The sequence below is a fragment of the Ctenocephalides felis genome, unplaced genomic scaffold, assembly GCF_003426905.1.
Source record: "Ctenocephalides felis isolate EL2017-DRISC unplaced genomic scaffold, ASM342690v1 CF-g0.4_SCAFFOLD_03571, whole genome shotgun sequence".
Taxonomy (NCBI): domain Eukaryota; kingdom Metazoa; phylum Arthropoda; class Insecta; order Siphonaptera; family Pulicidae; genus Ctenocephalides; species Ctenocephalides felis.
In genome coordinates, this window is record NW_020539725.1 from 20,810,544 (window position 1) to 20,832,856 (window position 22,313).

Consider the following 22,313-nt stretch of genomic DNA (forward strand, 5'->3'; position numbering starts at 1 on the left):
TTAAATTATGTGATATAATCAAGTCACAAATGAACAATTTTATATAATAATATCATTTGAAAATTTTGGTGAATGGGTGAAAACATAAATCTATAATTTGTAAGCTTGTGCCTTTTGTATGTACGCGTACTTTCTAAAGTGGCAATTTTAATAATAATTTAATAATAAATAGATATTTATAAATATACGTAAATAATGAGTGATGACGATCGTGACATAGATATTGAAAGTGATGTAAGTATGCTACCACATGCTGTTTCCTATTTTCTTGAATTTAGTGCATAAATGTGTCATTTCAGGATGCTGATGACTCGGATTCTCGATTACCAGGGCGCAATGCTGGAACTATATATTATTCACAGGTATATAATATTAATTATATACCTTATATTATATATTTTCATTATTTACATCACAATATAATATCTGATATTGATGTCTGTAGTTGTGATTTAATTATTAAATATGACCATAATTCATCAAAGGAAAATAATTAATTCATTAATTTGAGAACTCAATAAATGCAGTTATGTTTATTCATAATGATTCATTATTGTTTTTTATATTCCGATACTGTCATAGAAACAGTTTGGAACTTATTGCTTATTAAATTTATGAGAAAAACTGACAGCTTCGAAGAACTTTGAGTATAGGCTATATTCAAAGGCAATAATAGCCTTTATTTTTATTATCGCTTTGTTTTTTTTTATTTTTATTTTTATTTTTTATTTATTTTGCAATAAATGCATCTCCATATCTCAGTCAGAAAGGTATAAGAGATTATGGATTGCTTCATGACTTGTTATGTTTTGATTACAGTGACACTTTTTGTATTTATTTTTATATAATTTTTTAATAAAATCGAAGTGCTGAATTTGAATATAGATCATTAGGAGAACTGCATTAACTCATTCTAGTCATAAATTTTTGTGTACAGTGTTGAACAGAAAAATATCATTCTAGTTCTATTTTGAATTCGAGTCCTAAATGCTTCTCACTATAAGTAGATTGCTAATATAAACTGTTTTCTTGTGGAATTACATATAACTCTTAATGAATATTTTTTTTATTGCAGGCAGAAAAGAGAGCTCATCATAATGCTTTGGAGAGAAAGCGCAGGGATCACATAAAAGACAGCTTCACTTCACTAAGGGACTCTGTCCCAGCTTTACAAGGAGAAAAAGTTGTGAGTTCTGACAAATATGTCATGTTTTATTTTCAAAACTATGAATGGTTTTAAAATTGTTTTGTATAAAGAAACCTGTTATATGTAATTTTTATTTACAGGCAAGCCGAGCACAAATACTCAAAAAGGCAGCAGAGTATATTCATTTTATGAGGAAAAAAAATAATTGCCACCAGCAAGATATTGATGATCTCAAGAGGCAAAATAGTATTTTAGAGCAACAAAGTAATGTTTGATATTACTAATAAATAATTTGATAAACCAATTTAATAATTTGATAAACTAATAAGAGTTTCATACTACATGATTAGCAAATATTATGAGCATAAAATCATGGGTGTTGATACAAATATCAAAATTACTATAAATCTAAGTGCTTATTTTTATTAATATCTAATTAACTGTGATATTGTTTTAATATTCATAATACATTTTTTTATTGAAGCATTAGCTAATGCATAAAATGTGTAATAGTGTTCACAAATTATTTTTCACGAGATACGTTAGAAAACGATAAAATTGTGCATTAGTTCTTGGAAAAGTGGCAAATGTGCTTATTATGTTATCAATGTATCTATGTTATAAACAAATGAAACATCAATTATTGAAAATATTTACTGTTTAATATTATTTTACTTAATTTTTGACTACTATTGAAATTTCTCAAAATACTATTGAACTTTTTCTGCATTTACTGGTTTTCATTATTATAGTTGTTTGTTAAAATGTACAATATGTTGTTAAAATTCTTTTAATATCAAATACTTATTATCCAAATAATTTAATATCGTTAATCACTGTTTGTCTTCCCTTGGCATGCTGATCATTTTTCAATTAATATTTCAATATTATATATATTTTATATATATATATATATAATGTATGTAATGTATGTAACTAACTAAGAAAGATAAATGTATTTTAATATATGTTCACTCATGATTGCTTTTATTTACAGTCCAAACACTAGAAAGGGCAAAGGCAACAGGAAATTTTGCTGCTGAAACTAGCGACTTATCAATGAATATTAAAAGTGACGGAAGTTCCTTAACTTCAGATAGCTCTGATAATGATTCACCATCAAGGACAAACAATAAATCTAGGCACAATAAGAGAATTAAGTTGAATGGTTATGCCTAATAAGTTTAAGGATTTAACTTTTTATCAGATATTGTTAATTAATCTTTATAACTGTATATAAGTGAATTTATGATTGTTACAGTTTTAAGATTACATTAACGTTATCTACTTCAAATTTATTTTAATCTATATGTATAAATATGAATTTGTATTATTTTTCAAGAATAAATTTAATGCAAAAATTGTAATACCTTTCAATATCTTGAAGAAATTAAGATTCCACTTATATGTTAGATAATTTCTTATGAAAAATTTTATTTATATTTAATGATTATGAACAAATTTTCTTTTATGCATTTCTGATATACGCATATTTGATTTCAGTTTTTTTTCTGTCCTAACAATTGATAAGGTAATGGATCCATACTATTTGCTATATTAATTCTAATTCCTAGATTTTTATGTTGTTAAGAAAAGGGTATGGGCGCATTGTCATTCAATTTTACAATTGCATAGCCGATAGGCCGAGCCGTTTTTCTAACTTCACAGAAAAAACCAAGATTTTTCGTCTACGTTTTCGCAAAAAATCCTCGAGCGCTTTTGAGATTTTAAAAACCCTTTAAAAGATATCAATTAGGAATCGTGCAGATTAGTTTCTTTGCTTAAAAAATTGTTGACGATTTCGATGAAACTTTTTATAATGATAGTATTCATTGATATAAATTGACATACTGATATATTATAGGCCTTGGAGAGCGATCGAATAATAAAAATTTATCCCGTGGACTTAAAATTTACGCCGTATGTGTTCCGTTCTGTTTGATTGCTGACCGCTTTGATGCCTAAACTTAAATAAAATGCATTTCTGAATCACGAAGTTTAATGCTAAATAAACTAATTTAATTTATATAATTAAGGATGTGAGTTTATTTGCCTTTAGAATATTTATAGAAAATCGCATCAATTCTAATCTTATTTTTTAGTAAGAAGTGAAAACTGTTTTTTTTTTAAATAAATGGTTGGAAATTTTATCTAAATAGCTAAATCTCAATTCTCATTGATTATCAAGTGGATCTTATTTACATATATCGGGAAATGGGAAAAGCTCATGCAACTATTTGTCTCTCTTATCTATGCAACTCGCCTTAAGGCGAAACGCCACTTACAACTAGTTACTGAATTCTAATGTTGGCAATGAATTTTATACTAGTACTAGAATGATTCGGTGACATGAATGAAGTAAACTGACGCAATGAGTGACATTTATTAACGTCATGTGGTATAGGTTAAGTGATTTTTTTCGTTATTTATTTATTAAATTTTAACAACTATGTGGTCTTTCTTTGTAAGAGATTCCTCCAAAGATTTTCCTTATGAAATTGTTGATCAAACATATAATTTAGAAAATAGAAGTATATGGAAATTACACAAAGCAAAGAAAAAAGGTTCAAATGATGACGTCTCTGTGTTTATATTTGATATTAAAAACAATACCGAATACAATTTGGAAATAGCAAAAGCGACAATTAAACGGTTAAAGACCCTCAGACATCCTAGTATACTGCAATATATAGATAGTTTGGAAACTGAGAAGAACTTATATCTTGCTACTGAGTTTGTTGAACCTTTTGCTATGCACATCGCTGGTTTACAAATTGAAAAACGTCAACAAGATATGTACAAAGCCTGGGGTTTGTTTCAAATTACGGTAAATTACTATAACTTGCCCTACGGGAAGTTAATAACTCAGATGAAAATATTGTTCTATAATTTTGTACATTGTTAATTAAATAATTGTAAAATGTTATATACATTTATTTCAGCGAGCCTTATCATTTTTAAATAATGATGGTAACTTGCAACATAACAATGTTTCATCTTGGTCTGTGTTTATAAATACTTCAGGTGAATGGAAGCTAGGAGGGTTTGAATATATATGTGCTGTTGGTGTAGTACATGACAAAATACCAATTAAAACTTGTATAGACCTAGATGTATATGATCCACCAGAAAAAGCTGTAAAATATAAACATTCAACAAAAAGGTATTGTTAAAAGTATAGATTATTAGTATCCAATCTAGTTTATGAAACTAAAGATGTATCGAATTACAGTTCTTCTGATATGTGGGGATTAGGTTGTCTGATATGGGAGGTTTATAATGGTCCTCTCAAAAATAGAGTAAATTTAAAAGATGTGAACTGTGTAAGTAAATGTTGTGAATTTTTAAAAATTAACTACTTAGTTAAAATTAATTCATCACACAGATTCCAAGAAGTTTAAGATCGTTGTATACTGAATTAATAAGCAACAATCCATCTGATAGACCAAACCCTGCTGATATTATAATTAGATGCCAAAAAACAGGTGGATATTTTAAGGTAATTTGCGTATAATTGTTTTTTTCTAAACGCCGTTATGAGTGACAGTATTATATTACCAGAAAGTAGTTAATTAAGTAAATTAAAATGAAATTTGTAAATATGATATTATATTATATAAAAACATTGGTCATTTGTGTGTAGCCAAAGCCTGAAAGTTTTTGCTTGGCTGAAATGATGATAAAATTCTAAAAGTTATTTGAAACCTCTTTTGGTTTATTTAAAAAATCTATATTTTTGTTTTAAATTAAATTAGAGTTTATATATATATATATATATATATATATTATATGTTTAAACTATATTTTAAAAATACCAAATAAGAGTTTTTTTTTTCAGAATGACCTAATCGATTCTTTACTATTTTTGGAAGAAATACAAATAAAAGACAAAGCAGATAAAAATAATTTTTTTCAACTCTCACAACTCAAATTGATTTCTTTCCTGAAAATGTTTGCAAGTATGTTCTTTACTATATTAATTTATGTCAGAACTTTTTATATAAATATTTGTTTTAGGTATAAAATATTACCCCAATTGATAACTGCTTTTGAGTATGGTGAAGCTGGTTCCGCAGTTCTGGCACCAATGTTTAAAGTAAATAGTATTAATTTTATTATTATCATTATTAGTATCTCAGTATCTAACTTGTTATTGTTTGCTAGCTTGGTAAATTGTTAGACGCAGATAATTATCAAAAATGTATTGTACCATGTGTTGTACGTTTGTTTGCTTCTACGGATCGTGCAACAAGATCTCGTCTATTACAACAACTTGATCTTTTTGTAGAACATTTACTGCCAGCTACTGTTAATGACCAGATTTTTCCGCAAGTAGTGAATGGTTTTCTTGATACAAATGCAACAATAAGGGAGCAAACTGTAAAGGTATCAATTAGTTATACAAATAGTTTAGAATATACTGTCACAATTGGATGGAAATTTTTTTTAATTGCTTGTTACTTTTTAGGCAATAGTTCACTTGGCTTCAAAATTAAGTTATAATAATCTTAATGTAGAGGTATTACGACATTTTGCTCGTTTGCAATCTCGCGATGATCAAAGTGGAATCAGAACGAATACTACAGTATGTCTCGGTAAGATAGCGGCACATTTGAATCCTCAAGTTCGACAGAAAGTTTTGATATCAGCATTTGTTCGAGCTACCCGCGATCCATTTCCTCCAGCTAGAACAGCAGGTGATAATAAATAAGGCTTGGATATGATTTTTATACTATTTTTGTTTAAACATCTTATTACCTATACTGATTACATTTGTTAACTTAATTATAAAGATTATTCTAAAAACTTCATTCACCGAAAGTTAGTTAATTTATTTGCAAGTGCTAGCTTTTTTTTTAATTTCCATAGACTCATTAGCAAGAGAATGCGATTTAAAATCATCTTTACACTTTGTAAGTGACCACATTGCTTTGTCTGCTATGCGTGATAAAAATAATGTCTTTGTTATGATTCTTTTATTATTATAATATGTTAACTTGTTAGTAAATTTGAAAACTTTTTGTTTGTTTTTTCTAAGTTGAACACAATTTGTGTCGTCTTTCCACTTGAACGATTCTGTTTATCATTTTTTGTAAACTCATTTATATATATATATATATATATATATATATATATATATATATATATTTTATGTAGTTCAGTAAAATAATTTTTGTCATATGGCAGGAGTGTTAGCTCTTGCAGCAACCCAGCAATACTATCTACTATCAGATGTGGCTGGACGCATATTACCAGCACTATGTCCCCTTACTGTAGATCCAGAACTTTCAGTGCGAGATCCAGCATTTCGCACACTGAAAGGGTTTCTGGGAAAATTGGAACGAGTTTCACAAGATCCCACTTTAAAAGAAACTATGGGTATGCTTTATTATTCATTCAATTATGTGATCATGTTTTACGTTTTCTAAGATGTATAAATGTATGTTGAAACAAAATTGCATTTTGTGATAAATGCATGTAATTTAATATATTTAACTTAAGATAATATTTTATTGTAATTCTTAAATTTTATTAACTATTTGCACACTTTATTAATAAGCCTATTCAATGAAATAAAATTTAATATGATTGAAAAAAACTTCGAAAAATTCACACTTTTTATTTAACAATTTCCATATAAGCTAATTTTTGTCCTTTTTGTACACGTATATCAATAAAATTTATCAAAATAACATACATTTAAACTATTAATGGATAGAAAGATCCAAAAGTTAAAAGTATTTTCGATTGAAATAGAAAGCATATTGGTATTAATAATAAAGTTGATTTAATTATATTTGTTATGAAATTAATATCTTAAAAAGTGAAGAAATAATATTTCAATAAATAGGATTATAGTCATATTATTTCTATGTAATGGTCATAGATAAGGAAATGGTAATGGCTTTAAATAAATTTAATATATTGAACACTATTACTACATCATGTTGGAAGTACTTTATTGTATTCTTTTCATTTTGATTAAATTTAATATAGCATAAGGGATCGTTCAAGTATTACGTAAGCAGATTTATTACAATTATTTACCCCCCCCCCCCAACATTTTGAAGTTTGAAAATACTATAGAAAATCACATTGTTTTAAATAACAATACTCAACAATTATAGTATCTTATTATTTATCTCGATAAAGTATCGGATCTTAAATAAATGTTAAAAAGATTTTTTTAAATATTGGAAATTATTCTAATTTAACACATCGGACACAGACAATACAGTTTATTATAATAATGTAATATGATCTTTTATGAGTTTTTGGTCTTTCTTACTCATACGTTTGTTTTTGGTGAAAAGTACTCAATATACACGATAGTGATAATGAATTAATTAAATTGGATATAATTTTGTTAAATTATTATTCAAAAAAATAAACTTATTGTTTTATTTTCTTGTTTTTATTGTTTAGTTGAATAAAGTTGTGGTTGTATATACATTTTTTTATTTTTGTACTAGTAACTTTCAATTTTGTTTACGTTTGTTTAAGATAATAAGAATACCGGTAATTTACCGGTTTTCCGGTTTTAAAATGAAAAATTACCGAAATACCGGTATTGAAATTTTCCATCGGTATTGCATTCCCTAGTGCTTACGTAATACTTGAACGGCCCCTAATATAAATATATAATACTTATTTGCTTAATTGACGCACTAATAATGCTCTTGTTTTCAGAAGCGGATGTAAATGCTGCAACACCTGCGGTTGGAAATGCAGCTGCAACATGGGCAGGTTGGGCTGTTACTGCCGTTACATCCAAATTTTATCGAAGTCAAAATGACAGTGGTCGATCTCCCAATCATCCTAATCAACAGCTTCCTGCTAATTCACTGAAAAAGTTCAATTTGTCTGGTGAGTCAATATTAAATAATAATAGTTTAAGACAATACAGTGTAATATGATATACCAGTTTAATTTGTTCCGTAACCACGCTCATATATTGAATCGCTCGTATATCGAAGTCATTTTTTAATACTCATATAAATGTATTGAAATATCTTTAATTTGTTTCAGCACTGTGGTTTTTGTTAAGTGAATTTGAATATTAATAATAAATTTATTCTCTATCAATTTAATTATTGTCTTTTCCGACATGGTCCTTTTTTTTGGACCCATGGTTATAAAAGTATGTAATATTTTGTAAATGTACAAAATCAAAAATATATAACATACTGATCGCCTTAAAATAATCCTCAATATATTTGTATGGGTATATCATTACTACACAATTAATCACAATTAATATTATTAATAAATAATTTGAGAATGACTAACTTTAAAATAACTTACTATCATGAAACAGACCAAATATTTCCATTGTAAGAAAATCATTGTTACAACTGACGAAATTTTTCATATTGCCATTAACATATTTCTAGAAAACACTTAATCGCTTAAAGCTCGTATCTCGAATTTTGCTCATATGTCGATTCTATGTCGCGCGTAGTAATTTTTGGTCATTTTTGTTCAGAGTGGGTTTTGTCTGCCTTATTATATACCATTGGTTCATACTTATTTTCAGATGAACACAAAGGTGATAAAGGTGAAAATTTACCAAATACTACTATTTTAGTCACTCCTTTAGAGAACGTAGGAAAGGATAGCAGCGATTCCACAAATGAAAACTGGGATTCTACTGGCTGGGAATGCATGGAGGTTTGTGATGAATCATAGCACTAGAATTTTAAATATTTGAATGTTTGTTAATTTAAAAATGTATTAAACATTTGATTATAGTTTGTTCAGCTTCTTTTACAATATTTATATGTTTTATATATGTATATGTTTCAGTCAATAAGTCGAGCAAAACTAAAACATCCTTATTAGTCAATCTGGCAGAGTAAAAATATGAGATAAAAACGCATATAAAATATAAAAAATATAATAAAAGAATCCAAAAGTATATATATATATATATATATATATATATATTTAATTATTTATTTATTCCACCGTTAATACATATTTGAAACTGGCGCGATACTAACTAAAAAGGATTCGATTGAGGATTACTGGTATAATTTTAATTATAATTTATGCAGATGAAGAAACCAATATATATCTAGTTGAAACATTAATATTAATTTTGAAAAATAAAAAATCAAATGAACGTTTAATAAGAAAAAATAAAATGTAAGCAATTAATATTAAATTAGTATTTACTAATTTTCTCTTAAAAATGACATAAAACATGTACAGATGGCATTAATATAATTATCAAAATGATTGTGATGCTTTGCAATTTGATTATGATATTAGTTACAACTACTCTTTCTAAACTAATTTTATATATAGTAGTCATTATTACCATAAATTAAATATTTTATGGAATATATATATAATATATATATATATATATATATATTGTTTTAGTATATACAATTATTTATTATTATCTAGAACTGTAGTGAGTTTTATTTTTTAGAATTCAGAAAATACTTCATTTTCATCCAATAATCCATCAGTTGGAAAACTATCAATGACTACATTACCAGTAGATGCAGAAGATGGTTGGGACACCTCCGAATGGGGTTGTATTGAAGATGAACCTGAAATCGTTAGTAAAAAATTATTTAGCAATATTTAAAGAAAATATTTTGAATTAATTATTTGGTATTGGAAATTACTGTTCTCGAATTTTCTTGACGTTTTAATTAGATGCAATTACGTTCTACTATACATTATTCAAAATAGTTTCAAATCGGATATATATCCGAGAATAAGTAATATTTCAGATATATAATAATCAGGCGCTATATCTTTGATTTGCATGTTTTTGTTTTATTTATTTGTTTTGTAGTGTTTAAAAAGCATGGTATTGCTATTATAATATACATAACTACATAATTTATTTAAATTCAGGATAAAAAAAGTGATGACAATTTGAATAATTGGTCTTCAGGAAAATGGACTGAGGGGGATTCTGACCAAACAGAAAAACATTCTTCTGGTAAGTTTCCAAATATATTTCAGCCTTTTTTATAAAAGCATGTTGCCATAGCACAATTTTTCTCTAGTTATATTTCTGAAGTTACTGGAATCAATTAACAAAATTCTGATAAATTTAACAATATTAGCTTAGGTGGTAAAAAGATCAAATATTAGTATGTTATTACTATAGCTTATTACAACTTTCTTCAATGAATGATTAAAAACGTTTAATTAATATTTTCAATTTTTTTATAGATGATATAATTGAAGACAATTCCAATATTAGTGAAAAAAGAAAGTTACAAAAACAACGGAAACCTGCTTGTAAGAAAGAAATAAGGGGTCCTTTAAAGCTTGGACAAAAAATTCAATAAAGTTTGACAAAATTTATTTTAAATTGAAAGTAATATATACAATATAAGAGTAAATGGTCGTATTTTATGCAATCAGATAAGGAAAAAAACACATAGAGCATATAAATCAGTTCTGTTCATGATGTTATGAAGTATCTATATTTTTGAAATTTAAATACAATAAATTGCTAAAAGATGGTACTAAATAAAACTGTACGATTTGTCATAAGCAGTATAATAAAGGAAATATCAATGCAAAGCAAAAATAATACTGGATGGTGCAGTATTATATATATATTATTTCGAATCCTGAATTCTGCAATAAAACCCACTGAAAGATTCTGAAAGATACTTAAAGAATTGAGATATAATAGATATTGGTGGAATGATAATTTGAGATATTTCAATAATTTAACCGCTTACAATAATAAACATAGTTGCCACTCAGTTATATTCTTAAATTTAATAACCCATTTATGCTGTCATTAAAAAAAACATTAAATTTTGAGGCAAACCAAAGCATATTATCAATCAATTTCTTTTATACACACTTTTTATACTCTGAAAGTGTCTGATTTTATAACACTTGATCTGATTTTGTATTGATGTGATCTCATTTTGTTATTAAGCCTAATAAAAATATAAAGGACACATTGGATTTTATAGTTTCGATAAAAATAGTAATGAAGGTTATATCGATATTAATTTCAGAAGAGATATTAGGTTTGTATTTATTATCAATTTACTAAATTAACTTACTTTGTTAAAACATTTTAATTGTGCTTACCATTAAAAATTCACATGGCCATATATGATTATTCATTCTAAATTTCATTATAATGTGTTTGAAAGTTTGAAACACAGCTTGAAATCGTTTCAAATTTTTCACCTTAATACCTAATATATATAGAATACAATATTGTTAACACATTTTTTTAAATGTTGTTATAATTATATAATTTGTTATTATATTCAAAATATATTTTTTGTAATAAAAAATATTATAATTATTTTATATGATCAAGACTATCTTTACCTAAAGAACTTATAAAGAAGAAAGTAATTCTTCCTCCATGATAACAAACATTTTGTAATTGATATATTTTTATAAATCTCTGTAATACACCTTGTCAGATTTTAACTTTTCATAAAATAAAATTTCTTTCCGTTTTATATATTTTTATTGTTCATCTGAAAATGACTCCAACTGCAATTTTGATATATATACCAGGATCATAATAATGAAAATTATGGTCTGTATTAACCTTCAAGACTTGCCATAGAAAGTTGTAATTAATATAGTTTAAAGTTTAGATTTAGAGCTAATGTTACATAACATTATTATTACTATTATTAATTAGCCATATGACTAATTTTACTGAATTGATAATATAGACTTAAAACTTATTAATTACTAAATGAACAAAAGAATAAGATGATTAAGTAAATTAAAAAAGTTCATTTAATTTTTATCTTTCAGAAAGGACGTTAAGAATAGTGCGGCTGATTTCTTTAATATCTGAACAAGGACACAGGAACACACGCCATGTGTGTTGGCTTATGCAATTTCGTAGAATAATATCGGTCGATATATATATATATATATATATATATATATATATATAAGAGAATAACAAATTAAATTTTCGAATTTCGGGTTTTAAGGTTTTCCGGCGGTCTTGATGCTATCGTTTCATAATAACGGCGATAGCATTTAGCAACTCATGATTAGTTTGGAGATTAAAATAGGGAAACTGCGTCAATGAATTGTTATACTTTAGATCAATTGCATGATAAAATAGGATAAAAAATACATATGTATTAGGGATAAATTATATGTTGATGCCAAAGTGTGTGATCTAACTTGATAAACTCCTTGTAAAAATTATTCTGCAAGTAAATGGCATAATCTTGCATAATGGCATGCAATTCAAATGAAAGAGCTAACAAAAAAGGGATTTAATAAAAAAATCTTTGAGATATTTCCAGTTTCATTATAAACCGTTGGTATACATTTTGGGGTCAACTAGTGAAGAAAGTAATACTCTTCTTTTATCTATGATGATATGCATGTAATATCGACACATAGCATCGACATTCATGTGGATAAAACGGTTTGAGGTAAAAATGAATACATTAAATTCTAATATATTATTAATATATTATTAATAATATTGTCTAGGGTGAAAACCCAGAACCCACTTGATTTTAAGATTTTTCACATGCATGGTTTTAAACGTTTTTTTCACATACATGGTATTAGATTTCCAATATACGCAACTTCATATTGTAAGATGCATCTGTCAGATTGGGCCTAAATACTTAAATATTTGCCTATCTATATATGTATGCATAAATCTGTTTAATTTCAAATGATTAAAATTGATGATTAAAATCTTTCTAAATGGATGATTGGTTATCAATATAAATTGGTTCTCTCCGTATAATTTTTCCATGGATAATTTTTTTTTAAAAAGAATAAAAAAAGAATAAACTAAGTGTTTACCGCGTATACTTGATATGTATAAAACAATATCATTATCGCAAGAAAAGATTATTTTTTAGAGAAAAGTTGACCTGCGGTTCAAACAGACTAGCATGTATGTTAACCGAATTGAATTGTTTACCTGGTACAAGTACTTTGATCAGTTCCATAGGTCATCCGCGCAGTAAAATTTTCTGAAGATAATTCAATCTTGCCTTAGCATTAAAGAATATCAAAGCCAAAATTTAATTAACAGTGATAAATATGGAAGAATTCATTGTAAATGGGCCAAAAGAAGATGTTTTGCCACCAAGTTGCAACTCTTTTGCAGAATTAATGATTGATTCTCTAAAACGCCACTATAATACTACTTTGCAGGTATTGTATTTTATTAGAATGTCAAATTAATATTAAATTTGTTTTGAAACTGACAAATATTATTTTGAAGGTGTGTGCATTGACAAATGTGGAAACTACTGGAGGTCAATTATTGAATAGAGTTCATAAGCTAACATCTGCACTGCGTTCAGCTGGTGTCACTTCAGGGGATGCAGTGTCCATCAGTTGTGAAAATCGAGTGGAATTCACAGTAGTAGCATTGTCAGCTCTATGTGTGGGAGCCGCAGTTGCTCCTACAAATATTACATACTCACCTGGTTAGAATATTTTTATGTTTGTAGTATCCTATTTAAAATACTTAATATATACAAAATTATTTTTTAGATGAACTTCAACATGCATATAGTTTATCGAAACCAAAAATTGTATTTGCTTCATCATATTTGGTTTACAATATACTCCAAGTAGCACCTAAGTGTGCATTTCTGAAGGTGCGTAATACAAAAGAAATTTTACACATTGATAGGAACTACCGCGAAAAATCATGATAAATGCTATTAATTTGTAATGAACAACAGTTAATTTTAACTTTGTTTATTTATATTCTCTTTTGATAATATCAAAAAATATCTTTATATACTGTATTATATGTATGCTAAATTTCAGTATATAATTGTTTTTGATGGTGAAGAATCTGAAGAAGAAAATGTTATTACTATAGTACAATTTCAAGAAAAATTTCAAAGTAATTTTATTAAAAATGAAGACTTCTTTGTTACACCAGTTAATGTAAAATTTCATACTGCTGCCATTTTGTGTTCTTCGGGTACTACTGGATTACCAAAAGGAGTTGAACTTACTCATCACAATTTGATAGTCAGCCTTGCACATTGGATGTAAATAATAAATTATATAATATAATTAAACAAAATATTTACATTTGTTTTTTTCTCAAAGGCATCGAGCATCAACTATTGAAGACGCAGTTCGAGTTTTAGCAATCATACCATGGTTTCATGCTTTCGGTTTTGTAACTTCTATGACAATAACTGCTTTTGGTGGGACAATGGTTGTATTACCACGATTTGATAACGTGTTGTTTCTCGAGAGTATTCAAAATCATAAGGTTGGTTTGTTTATACATTATTATTACTATTTTATAATTATTTTTTACTCAATGCCTTTTAAAAAGGCATAGGAAGCAAATTTACTATTTAAGATTATAAAATATATTTGAAACTTACATTCAATGTAGAAAAGGAATATCTGTGTGTCCAATACTTGTCTAGATTATTAGTTCATTGCAGATTAATTGCACCTATTTATTACAATAGGCAGCACTCATGAAATATCTTTTTTTTCACAATTTCCATTTAGTTATAACAATTTTTTAAAGGTAGCTTTTGATGTAGTCATTTGTAATCTCTGCCACAAAATGAAGAGAATGCGGATTGGTGATAAAATGATTTAGGATATATGAACAAATTGGATATAGCAAATTTGGCCACTGCATTGTGGAAAGACAGTGGTAAATTTTATGTTAAATTTTCCTGAATTGATTTATAGATTTTTCACATAAGTCTTTTACATTACCTCTGTACACCTCAAAAACTTTGTCTTCTTTATAAATACATTATCATATACTTATCAGTGCACAATGTGTGTAATTACTATGCACACACCACAGTTTGTATAGCACAGACTTGGCTCATAATTCAACTGGACCAACACCAAAATATCTTTATATACACCCACACACACACACACACACACACATATATATATATATATATATATATATATATATATATATATATATATATATATATATATATGCAAAACTGAGCTTGTGTAATTTCATGACATACACATGCCCACATTTTTTATTAAACTATACTTTTTTATAACACATACCTTTGGAATATTATTATTTTCAGGTCACGTTTCTTTTTACTGTACCGCCTTTATTGGTTTTCTTAACAAAAGATCCATTAGTGCAAAAATATGACCTGAGCAGTGTAAGAAGGATCATGTGTGGTGCGGCTCCTTTAAGTAAAGAGTTACAAGATGAAGTTTCTACCAAGTAAGATATTTTAATTAATAGAATATTATTCTGAAATTTAGATTGATTTCAATTTGAACTCGTTTTGGTTTTTTATATATATTAGACTTAAAGATAGGTACTTACAGACAAAAACTATTTAACACTACACTACACTAATTAACACAATTGTAACACCAAGCTACCAGTAGTTCAAACATTTAAAACTAATTATGAATTTGAGTCACACAAAGTTGAAGTCTAAGTGCTGAATGAATTGTTTTAAATTTTTTTTTAAAAATTTGCAATATTTGTTTGAAATGATTCAGTTTCAAGATTTCTTCAATTTGGCTTTTATTTTCTGAACATAATTCTTAACTGTTTCAATATTAATAAAATAGGACTTTAGTAATGTTATTGACTTTAGAATATTTGCAAGAAAATAAAATTTTAGAAATTTAGAAAAATTTAGTATTTAAAGATACAACATACAAGTTATACAAATATTAACATTCTGGAAATTTCAAGATTTGCATATTTAACATTTTGCAAATAGGTTTAATTGCACTGTTCAACAAGGATATGGTCTAACTGAAACAACATTAGCTGTACTTTCACAAACTTTAGAATCTGGTAATAAATATGGCAGCTGCGGCGTTCTTGCGCCTGGTACGTCCGCCAAGGTTAGTATTTAAATGTTTTAAAGTGTGATTTGTTTGATATTCAGCAATTATTAATATGATATTTGAAACATAATGAGATTCTATATTAGTACTATAGTACTATTTCAATAATGATTTCTATCATGAAAATTTTTAAATAATGTAGTTGTTATATTTTTCGAATTAAAAATCATCTCTACTTTCAAATTACGCATAATTTGTTTGTTATTTAATTCTTTAGAATATTTTTTTAAAAATCGAAAAGTTGAAGCTAGTTAATTCATTTTTGCAATGATAATTTGAGCGTTAAGAGAGTTTTGAGCATTAGATAGAAAATTATTCAAAATTAGTGGCTGAATGAATGACTACAATCTTTAGCTTTATATTACAGTATTTTTAAAATATATATAAGATCTTGTAAATTTTTAATGTAGCACAATTATTGGATGGATGCAATATATATATATATATATATATATATATATATATATATATATATGTTTAAAGGTTATTGACATTGAAAGTGGAAAAGCACTGGGTCCAAACCAGCAAGGGGAATTATGTTTTAAAGGTGACTTGATGATGAAAGGCTATATTGGCAACCCAGGTGCAACAGCTGGTATGATAGATAAAGATGGCTGGCTTCATACGGGTGATATTGGTTATTATGATGAAGATGAACATTTTTTTGTAGTCGATCGGCTGAAAGAGTTAATTAAATATAAAGGGTTTCAGGTATGTATATTATATAATGCATTATATTATGGAGCTGATTTATTACATTATGAAATTAAATTGTAATTTTACCTGTTGTCATTCAATACATATATATGCACACTACATATATATATATATATATATATATATTATATATATATATATTTATATATATATATATATATATATATACATATGTATATATATACATATGTTATATAAAAATCGTTTGAATCAAATTCATAACAACTTAATTCAAACCAGATTTTACCCTGCTTTTCATCAAATCCAATGAAACTTTATGCAACAGTCATAAAATGAAATGATCATTTCGTTTTTTATTCCATTTGATACCTGGATTATGTGTAAATTATATAGAAATTTTTTTTACCAAAAGGTACCACCGGCTGAATTGGAAGCCTTACTTCTAACTCATCCTGGTGTAATGGATTGCGCCGTTATAGGATTGCCAAACGAAGATGTGGGAGAATTGCCTCTTGCGTTTGTAGTTCCAAGTTTAAAAAATAAACCTTCAAAAAAAGAGTTGATAGATTTTGTTGCAGGTATTTAAATTTCCCCAATTTATATATAGTTATTGTTATATTTACGGAGCATAAAATTCTTTTACTTCTTATTTACGGATTCTTTCTTTTACTTTTTATTTACGGAGATTTTGGATATATTGTTTTTCAAAAATACAATAAATGTAGATAATGATTAAGTAAATATGTAGATATTTTGCAAAAACCATCATAATGGTTTCTATTAATTTCAAGCTAATCTACTCTGAACAAACTGAATGAATACATTTATATTCACTGATTTCGTTACAATGAATATGAAAAACATATGATATGTAGTATTTGTTAGCAGAAATCTTCCTAAATGTATATTTGTGTCGAATTTATAAATTTCGTCTATATTATATTATAAAATTGCGTAAAACAATTTGATAATGTGATATTAGCAGAAATACTAATTTTATATAGTTGTTTTTATTGTGGAATGAACAGTCTTATCTTAAAACCATACTTATGATTTTTTTTCAATATTAAACCAATGTACAATGGTTATTATTGCACAATATTTTCAATAGTGATGTTTTGCCCAAAATCCCTAGTTAATATTGCATATTTTTCAATTCAATACCACTTTAACTTAATTCTTGTTTATATTTTCTGTTTTGCAGGAAAAGTTTCTTATGCTAAAAGACTTCATGGTGGCATAGAGTTTATCGACGAAATACCAAAAAACCCAACGGGAAAAATATTAAGAAGAGTTTTGAGGGATCGTGTTACAACGCTGAAAAACAAATTGTGATTAATCATAAGAAAAAATATATATTTATCATATAAATATTAATGTTGGTTACAGTTTTCTAATGCAAATATGTATTGGCTTTAATATATTAAAGATGGAATGAGAGTAAGTAAGTTTATAAATTAGCTTTTATTTCTGTTATTCTTGCTAACTTGTAATTAAAAAATATTTCTAGTTTTGCTTGATTTTGCATATCTGCCTTTTTGTATAACATTTTTGAAAAAGTGAGAAAAATTAAGCTTTTAAACAAAAAAATTCTTGAAGTCAGATACCGTTGAAAATAGTTAATTATGTCCGGTTGATTGATTGATTGATATTATGATATCAATTTTCATGAATTGTGTATCTATGTGTTCTTGAATCAGTCTGCCACAAGTACAAATCGAAATTGGTCAGTTGAAAAGATGATTTGTTTTTTTTTTTTTTTTTGAGAAAGCATATATTTGATTCAAATATGAATTATTACAACATAATGCGTTATAAATCAAATATATTATAAAATTTTCGTTCACGATTCACTCAAAAATTCTAAATCCATTTTTCAAATACAAAATTTTGAATACAAAAGTTTAAAAACCATTCAAAACATATTGGTTGGGAATTATGCTGATTAGTTGTGGTAAAGATTGGCTGAGACTTTTCTTTGTAAATAATCGTTGAACAATTTGTTTGGCTATTCTAATGAAACTTTTTGTGATGGATAGAGATCACAGTCTTAATGAACGTACTATTATGGCCCTATAATATCTATACCATAAGTTGCCCACCGCTCTAAGTCCTGGCTATGGTAATAGACAGCATCTACATTCTCAAGAACTTTCTCGCTTAAAACACGGGGTATTCTAATATTGTCTAGGCTTAAAATAAAATATGAACACGGGGTATTCTAGTATTGTCTAGGCTTAAAATAAAATATGAACACGGGGTATTCTAATAGGCTTCAAACAACCGAGAGAAACAAATGAACCGCGCCGTACTGACATTTTCAGTATAATATTGATAATCATTGATAAACGGAATACCTCGCAGCATGGCCAATACTTTTTTAAGCTTCATCTTACTATCTACTCTCTGGGCAATAAAAGACGCAGCTAATATTGCAGAATTTCCATACGTGGTAAGAAGCGGGGTTAATAGATTCACAGAGAATACGCAAACACTCGATGGATGCATGTTAGTATTAATTAAGACATTTCAGTTACAAAATACGTTCAATATCACGATCTGTCGCTCAAGACACATCGAGACAAGAAATTTAATAACTTTTAGTATAATTTTGTTCGTAACGTAACATTTACAACTATATTAAAGTGAACTTGGAATAAAAGAAATCGTTTACATCTATATGCACCTACATAATTGATTTGTGTTAGAAATGTTTTATCATTTTAACGATATATTTTATATCCGAATGCAAATGTGCGCTGGAGTTGGAATTTAACAATCAAACGTTGATCAATAAAGCCAAAACTTTTGCTTCATTCATTTCCTTTTCCAGCATTTCATAATCCTCATGATTTTACCTTATTTTTGCACCATATGGTTTATAATATACCACGTGTTTTATTTATTTTATGAAAATAATTAAAAATACTGACCATAAATTATTGTTAAAAAGAAAATATATAAATCTCTATTGACAAGTTAAAAAGTCTCATTATCATTACAAATGTTATTAAAGCTGGGATGGCAAATTTTGAAAACCGCGACCCCGTTGTTGTACTCTACAGCAACAGGGTCGCATACCAGTCGTACGCGTTTTCGAGAATCGAAAACCTTTCATAAAATTTAAAGAACTTATTTTTATTGAATGCTAACAGGTATCTATACAAATAAATATTCGTTCACCACGTCATTATGATCCACTAAAGGGATCTGGGCACATATTTGCGATGGATCAATAATAAGTAATAAATGGATTTTAACGGCAGCGCATTGCATTGGAAGATCACGGTAAAATTTTAATTACAAAACACGAAGAAGAAAAAAATTCGAACTCAGCATAAGATATGAAACTAATTCAGATTTAATATATTTTTAACATTCATCTGATAATTCGATAATGTGTATCGATACACATACACAATCATACTGTTCCACATTTTGAACTAAATACTATACATTAAGAATTACTTAGTTTATTTTTTTAATTTCTCAATCATTTGTTGAAATTTATTTAAAAACACAATCTTTTAATTGTTCAATGCAAATATTGTAACAATTTTCAGTCCGAATTTTGTGGATATGTTATCTATTTTTTTTAGAGATTTCCTATTTTTTGTAGCTTTGAACAGGTATTTGAGCTTTAACAAATTGCAATATGATAATAATTTTTGTTTAGAAAAGAAGAATATGATCATTTCAATTACGGAGTGATGACCAAAGTTCCTGACAATCAGATATATGAAGAAAGTATTACTAAATCACGTAGAAAACGTTGCCAAAAGTTTTTCATTCACCCGAATTTTTCTGTATCTAACGAATTATTTCTTGAAGACTATCTCAAAGATAATATTGGCTTAATCAGGGTATATTATATTATGTGATTATAGTATGTGAATTACTAGAATAACTTTTGAGAATTACTGAATATATTGCCCAGATCATATTTTTAGTTGGTGGATTCAATCAATTCTTCAATAGGAAAACCTATAAACCTTCCAACAAATTACAATTATGATATAGAATTAAAAAGTTTGTACAAAGTATGTCGAACAGGAAATTATGAAGGTTACAGAATGCCACATCACAGTAAGAATTTTAAAACTACATGCAACATTTAGACCCTAACAATAAGTATATATATTTCGAAAGTATTGCAAGTCCACTTTAATAATTTATACAATGGAACAGCTCCAGCTCTGTTTCTCTTTTGCAGCCAAGAAATATATATTTTGTTACTGTTTAATTTGCCTAAAATAAGTTTGATATAATTAAATTAAACGTCGGTAAAAACGTAGATATACACTATACTACACTTAGTTTTTCTAGTTTTTTTTTATTTAATAGCAGAATAGATGTTAAACTTTATAATTTTCTCGAAACAATAAGGCAATGTGGATTCACACTACTTTCAAAATAAACAGTCTATTTTAAAGTTCATCAGACCTACTTATGATACAAAAATATCTTCAATACAATGATAAAAGTAATTGTTTTTAATTTTCAGTATTCTACAGAAACGATTTTAATGAAGCCGATTTAAAAAATAATTTCGTGGTGCGTGATATGACAGTTTTATTTTCTGATGAATGTAATGTGAATTACTTACATAGTAGTAGAAAATTTAAAAACATGTTTTTCATGAGACCAGAACTAATGTTAAAGCATACATTAAAGTCTATGATTGATCATGGAGTCATGTGCACACAGCTAAAAAAAATTGACAACAAGAGCAAATGCTTTGTTAGTAAGATTTTTCACATGATAATAAAATATTTTGGAAACAGTAAAAATTATATATCCATTGTCATACTTTTTAATACTAAACGAAATTTTCAGGAAATAAAAAAATAATAATTGATTTTCCATTATTCTTGAAATATTGAAATGTTTTTTTGTAAAATATATGATTACGTTCGAATTTAAGATCTATGCCATTGATATATTTTCTTTTTAGGGCATATCTGGAAGTCCTATAATTTGCGAGAATATACAGGTGAATAATTGAAAAATAATAATGAATTATTGCAATTGACACTGCGTGATTAATACCGCATGTGCGACATTTCCGGAACCGTAGTCTGTAAAGCGGAAACCGTTATTCTTACAGTTAGATATTCTGAATCAAACTAATATCTGTCGCAAATCAAAAACGATCATTACGTTCTGTATACATGCATATATTTAAAAATTAAATTATTAAGATTTACCGTATTTCATGACTAAATTAGTCTAATTATTAATCAATCACAAATGTACGAGTATAGTGGATTGTTGTTTTGAGAGTTTTAAGGGATTCACTAAAGAATATTTTAAAAATCGTATATGTCGTGAATTTTGTATTTAATTCATTTGCGGTATTGGAGTTATTTATTTTGATTAATTGAATAATAATATTCATTTTTAGATTGGCATAAGATCCTGGGGAAATGATTGTTCGTTGGAGCCGCAAAGAGACTTGCGACTTGACAATAAATATTATATAGATTGGATTAATGAAACTATTAAAGAGAATCATAGTAATCACATGCAAAATAACTTGCATAACTTATTGATATTTGCAATTTGTGTGGTCTTTGCTGTGTACCAGTCTAATATTTTAAAAGTTATAAGTATACAAGAGTGTAAAAACATTACGGCA

General features: G+C 27.0%; 2 protein-coding genes and 1 pseudogene across 2 annotated transcripts; all 3 read left to right on the plus strand.

Moving 5' to 3' along the window:
- Window positions 1–2,326, plus strand: LOC113385775 (protein max-like). Its single transcript, XM_026623612.1, has 5 exons — window positions 1–234; window positions 300–362; window positions 1,076–1,186; window positions 1,288–1,411; window positions 2,145–2,326. The coding sequence occupies exons 1-5, from the start codon at window positions 196–198 to the stop codon at window positions 2,324–2,326; spliced, it is 519 nt and encodes a 172-aa protein (XP_026479397.1). The 5' UTR covers window positions 1–195.
- A 1,208-nt stretch (window positions 2,327–3,534) lies between these two features.
- Window positions 3,535–10,864, plus strand: LOC113384885 (annotated as a pseudogene).
- Window positions 10,865–13,195: 2,331 nt separating this feature from the next.
- Window positions 13,196–18,010, plus strand: LOC113385776 (4-coumarate--CoA ligase 1-like). The gene is made up of 10 exons (XM_026623613.1): window positions 13,196–13,309; window positions 13,374–13,587; window positions 13,655–13,761; window positions 13,937–14,166; window positions 14,228–14,396; window positions 15,208–15,353; window positions 15,868–15,994; window positions 16,481–16,708; window positions 17,088–17,253; window positions 17,880–18,010. The coding sequence occupies exons 1-10, from the start codon at window positions 13,196–13,198 to the stop codon at window positions 18,008–18,010; spliced, it is 1,632 nt and encodes a 543-aa protein (XP_026479398.1).
- The last annotated feature ends 4,303 nt before the right edge of the window (window positions 18,011–22,313 follow it).

What these genes read in the sequence shown, in the direction of transcription:
- LOC113385776 (XM_026623613.1), top strand. Translation starts at nt 13,196, where the DNA reads ATGGAAGAATTCATTGTAAATGGGCCAAAAGAAGATGTTTTGCCACCA. An exon ending in CTAAGTGTGCATTTCTGAAG is followed by an intron (nt 13,762 to 13,936) that starts GTGCGTAATACA and finishes GCTAAATTTCAG; the next exon opens with TATATAATTGTTTTTGATGG. An exon ending in CGCCTGGTACGTCCGCCAAG is followed by an intron (nt 15,995 to 16,480) that starts GTTAGTATTTAA and finishes ATATGTTTAAAG; the next exon opens with GTTATTGACATTGAAAGTGG.
- LOC113385775 (XM_026623612.1), top strand. Translation starts at nt 196, where the DNA reads ATGAGTGATGACGATCGTGACATAGATATTGAAAGTGAT. An exon ending in ACATAGATATTGAAAGTGAT is followed by an intron (nt 235 to 299) that starts GTAAGTATGCTA and finishes GTGTCATTTCAG; the next exon opens with GATGCTGATGACTCGGATTC. An exon ending in TAGTATTTTAGAGCAACAAA is followed by an intron (nt 1,412 to 2,144) that starts GTAATGTTTGAT and finishes TTTTATTTACAG; the next exon opens with TCCAAACACTAGAAAGGGCA.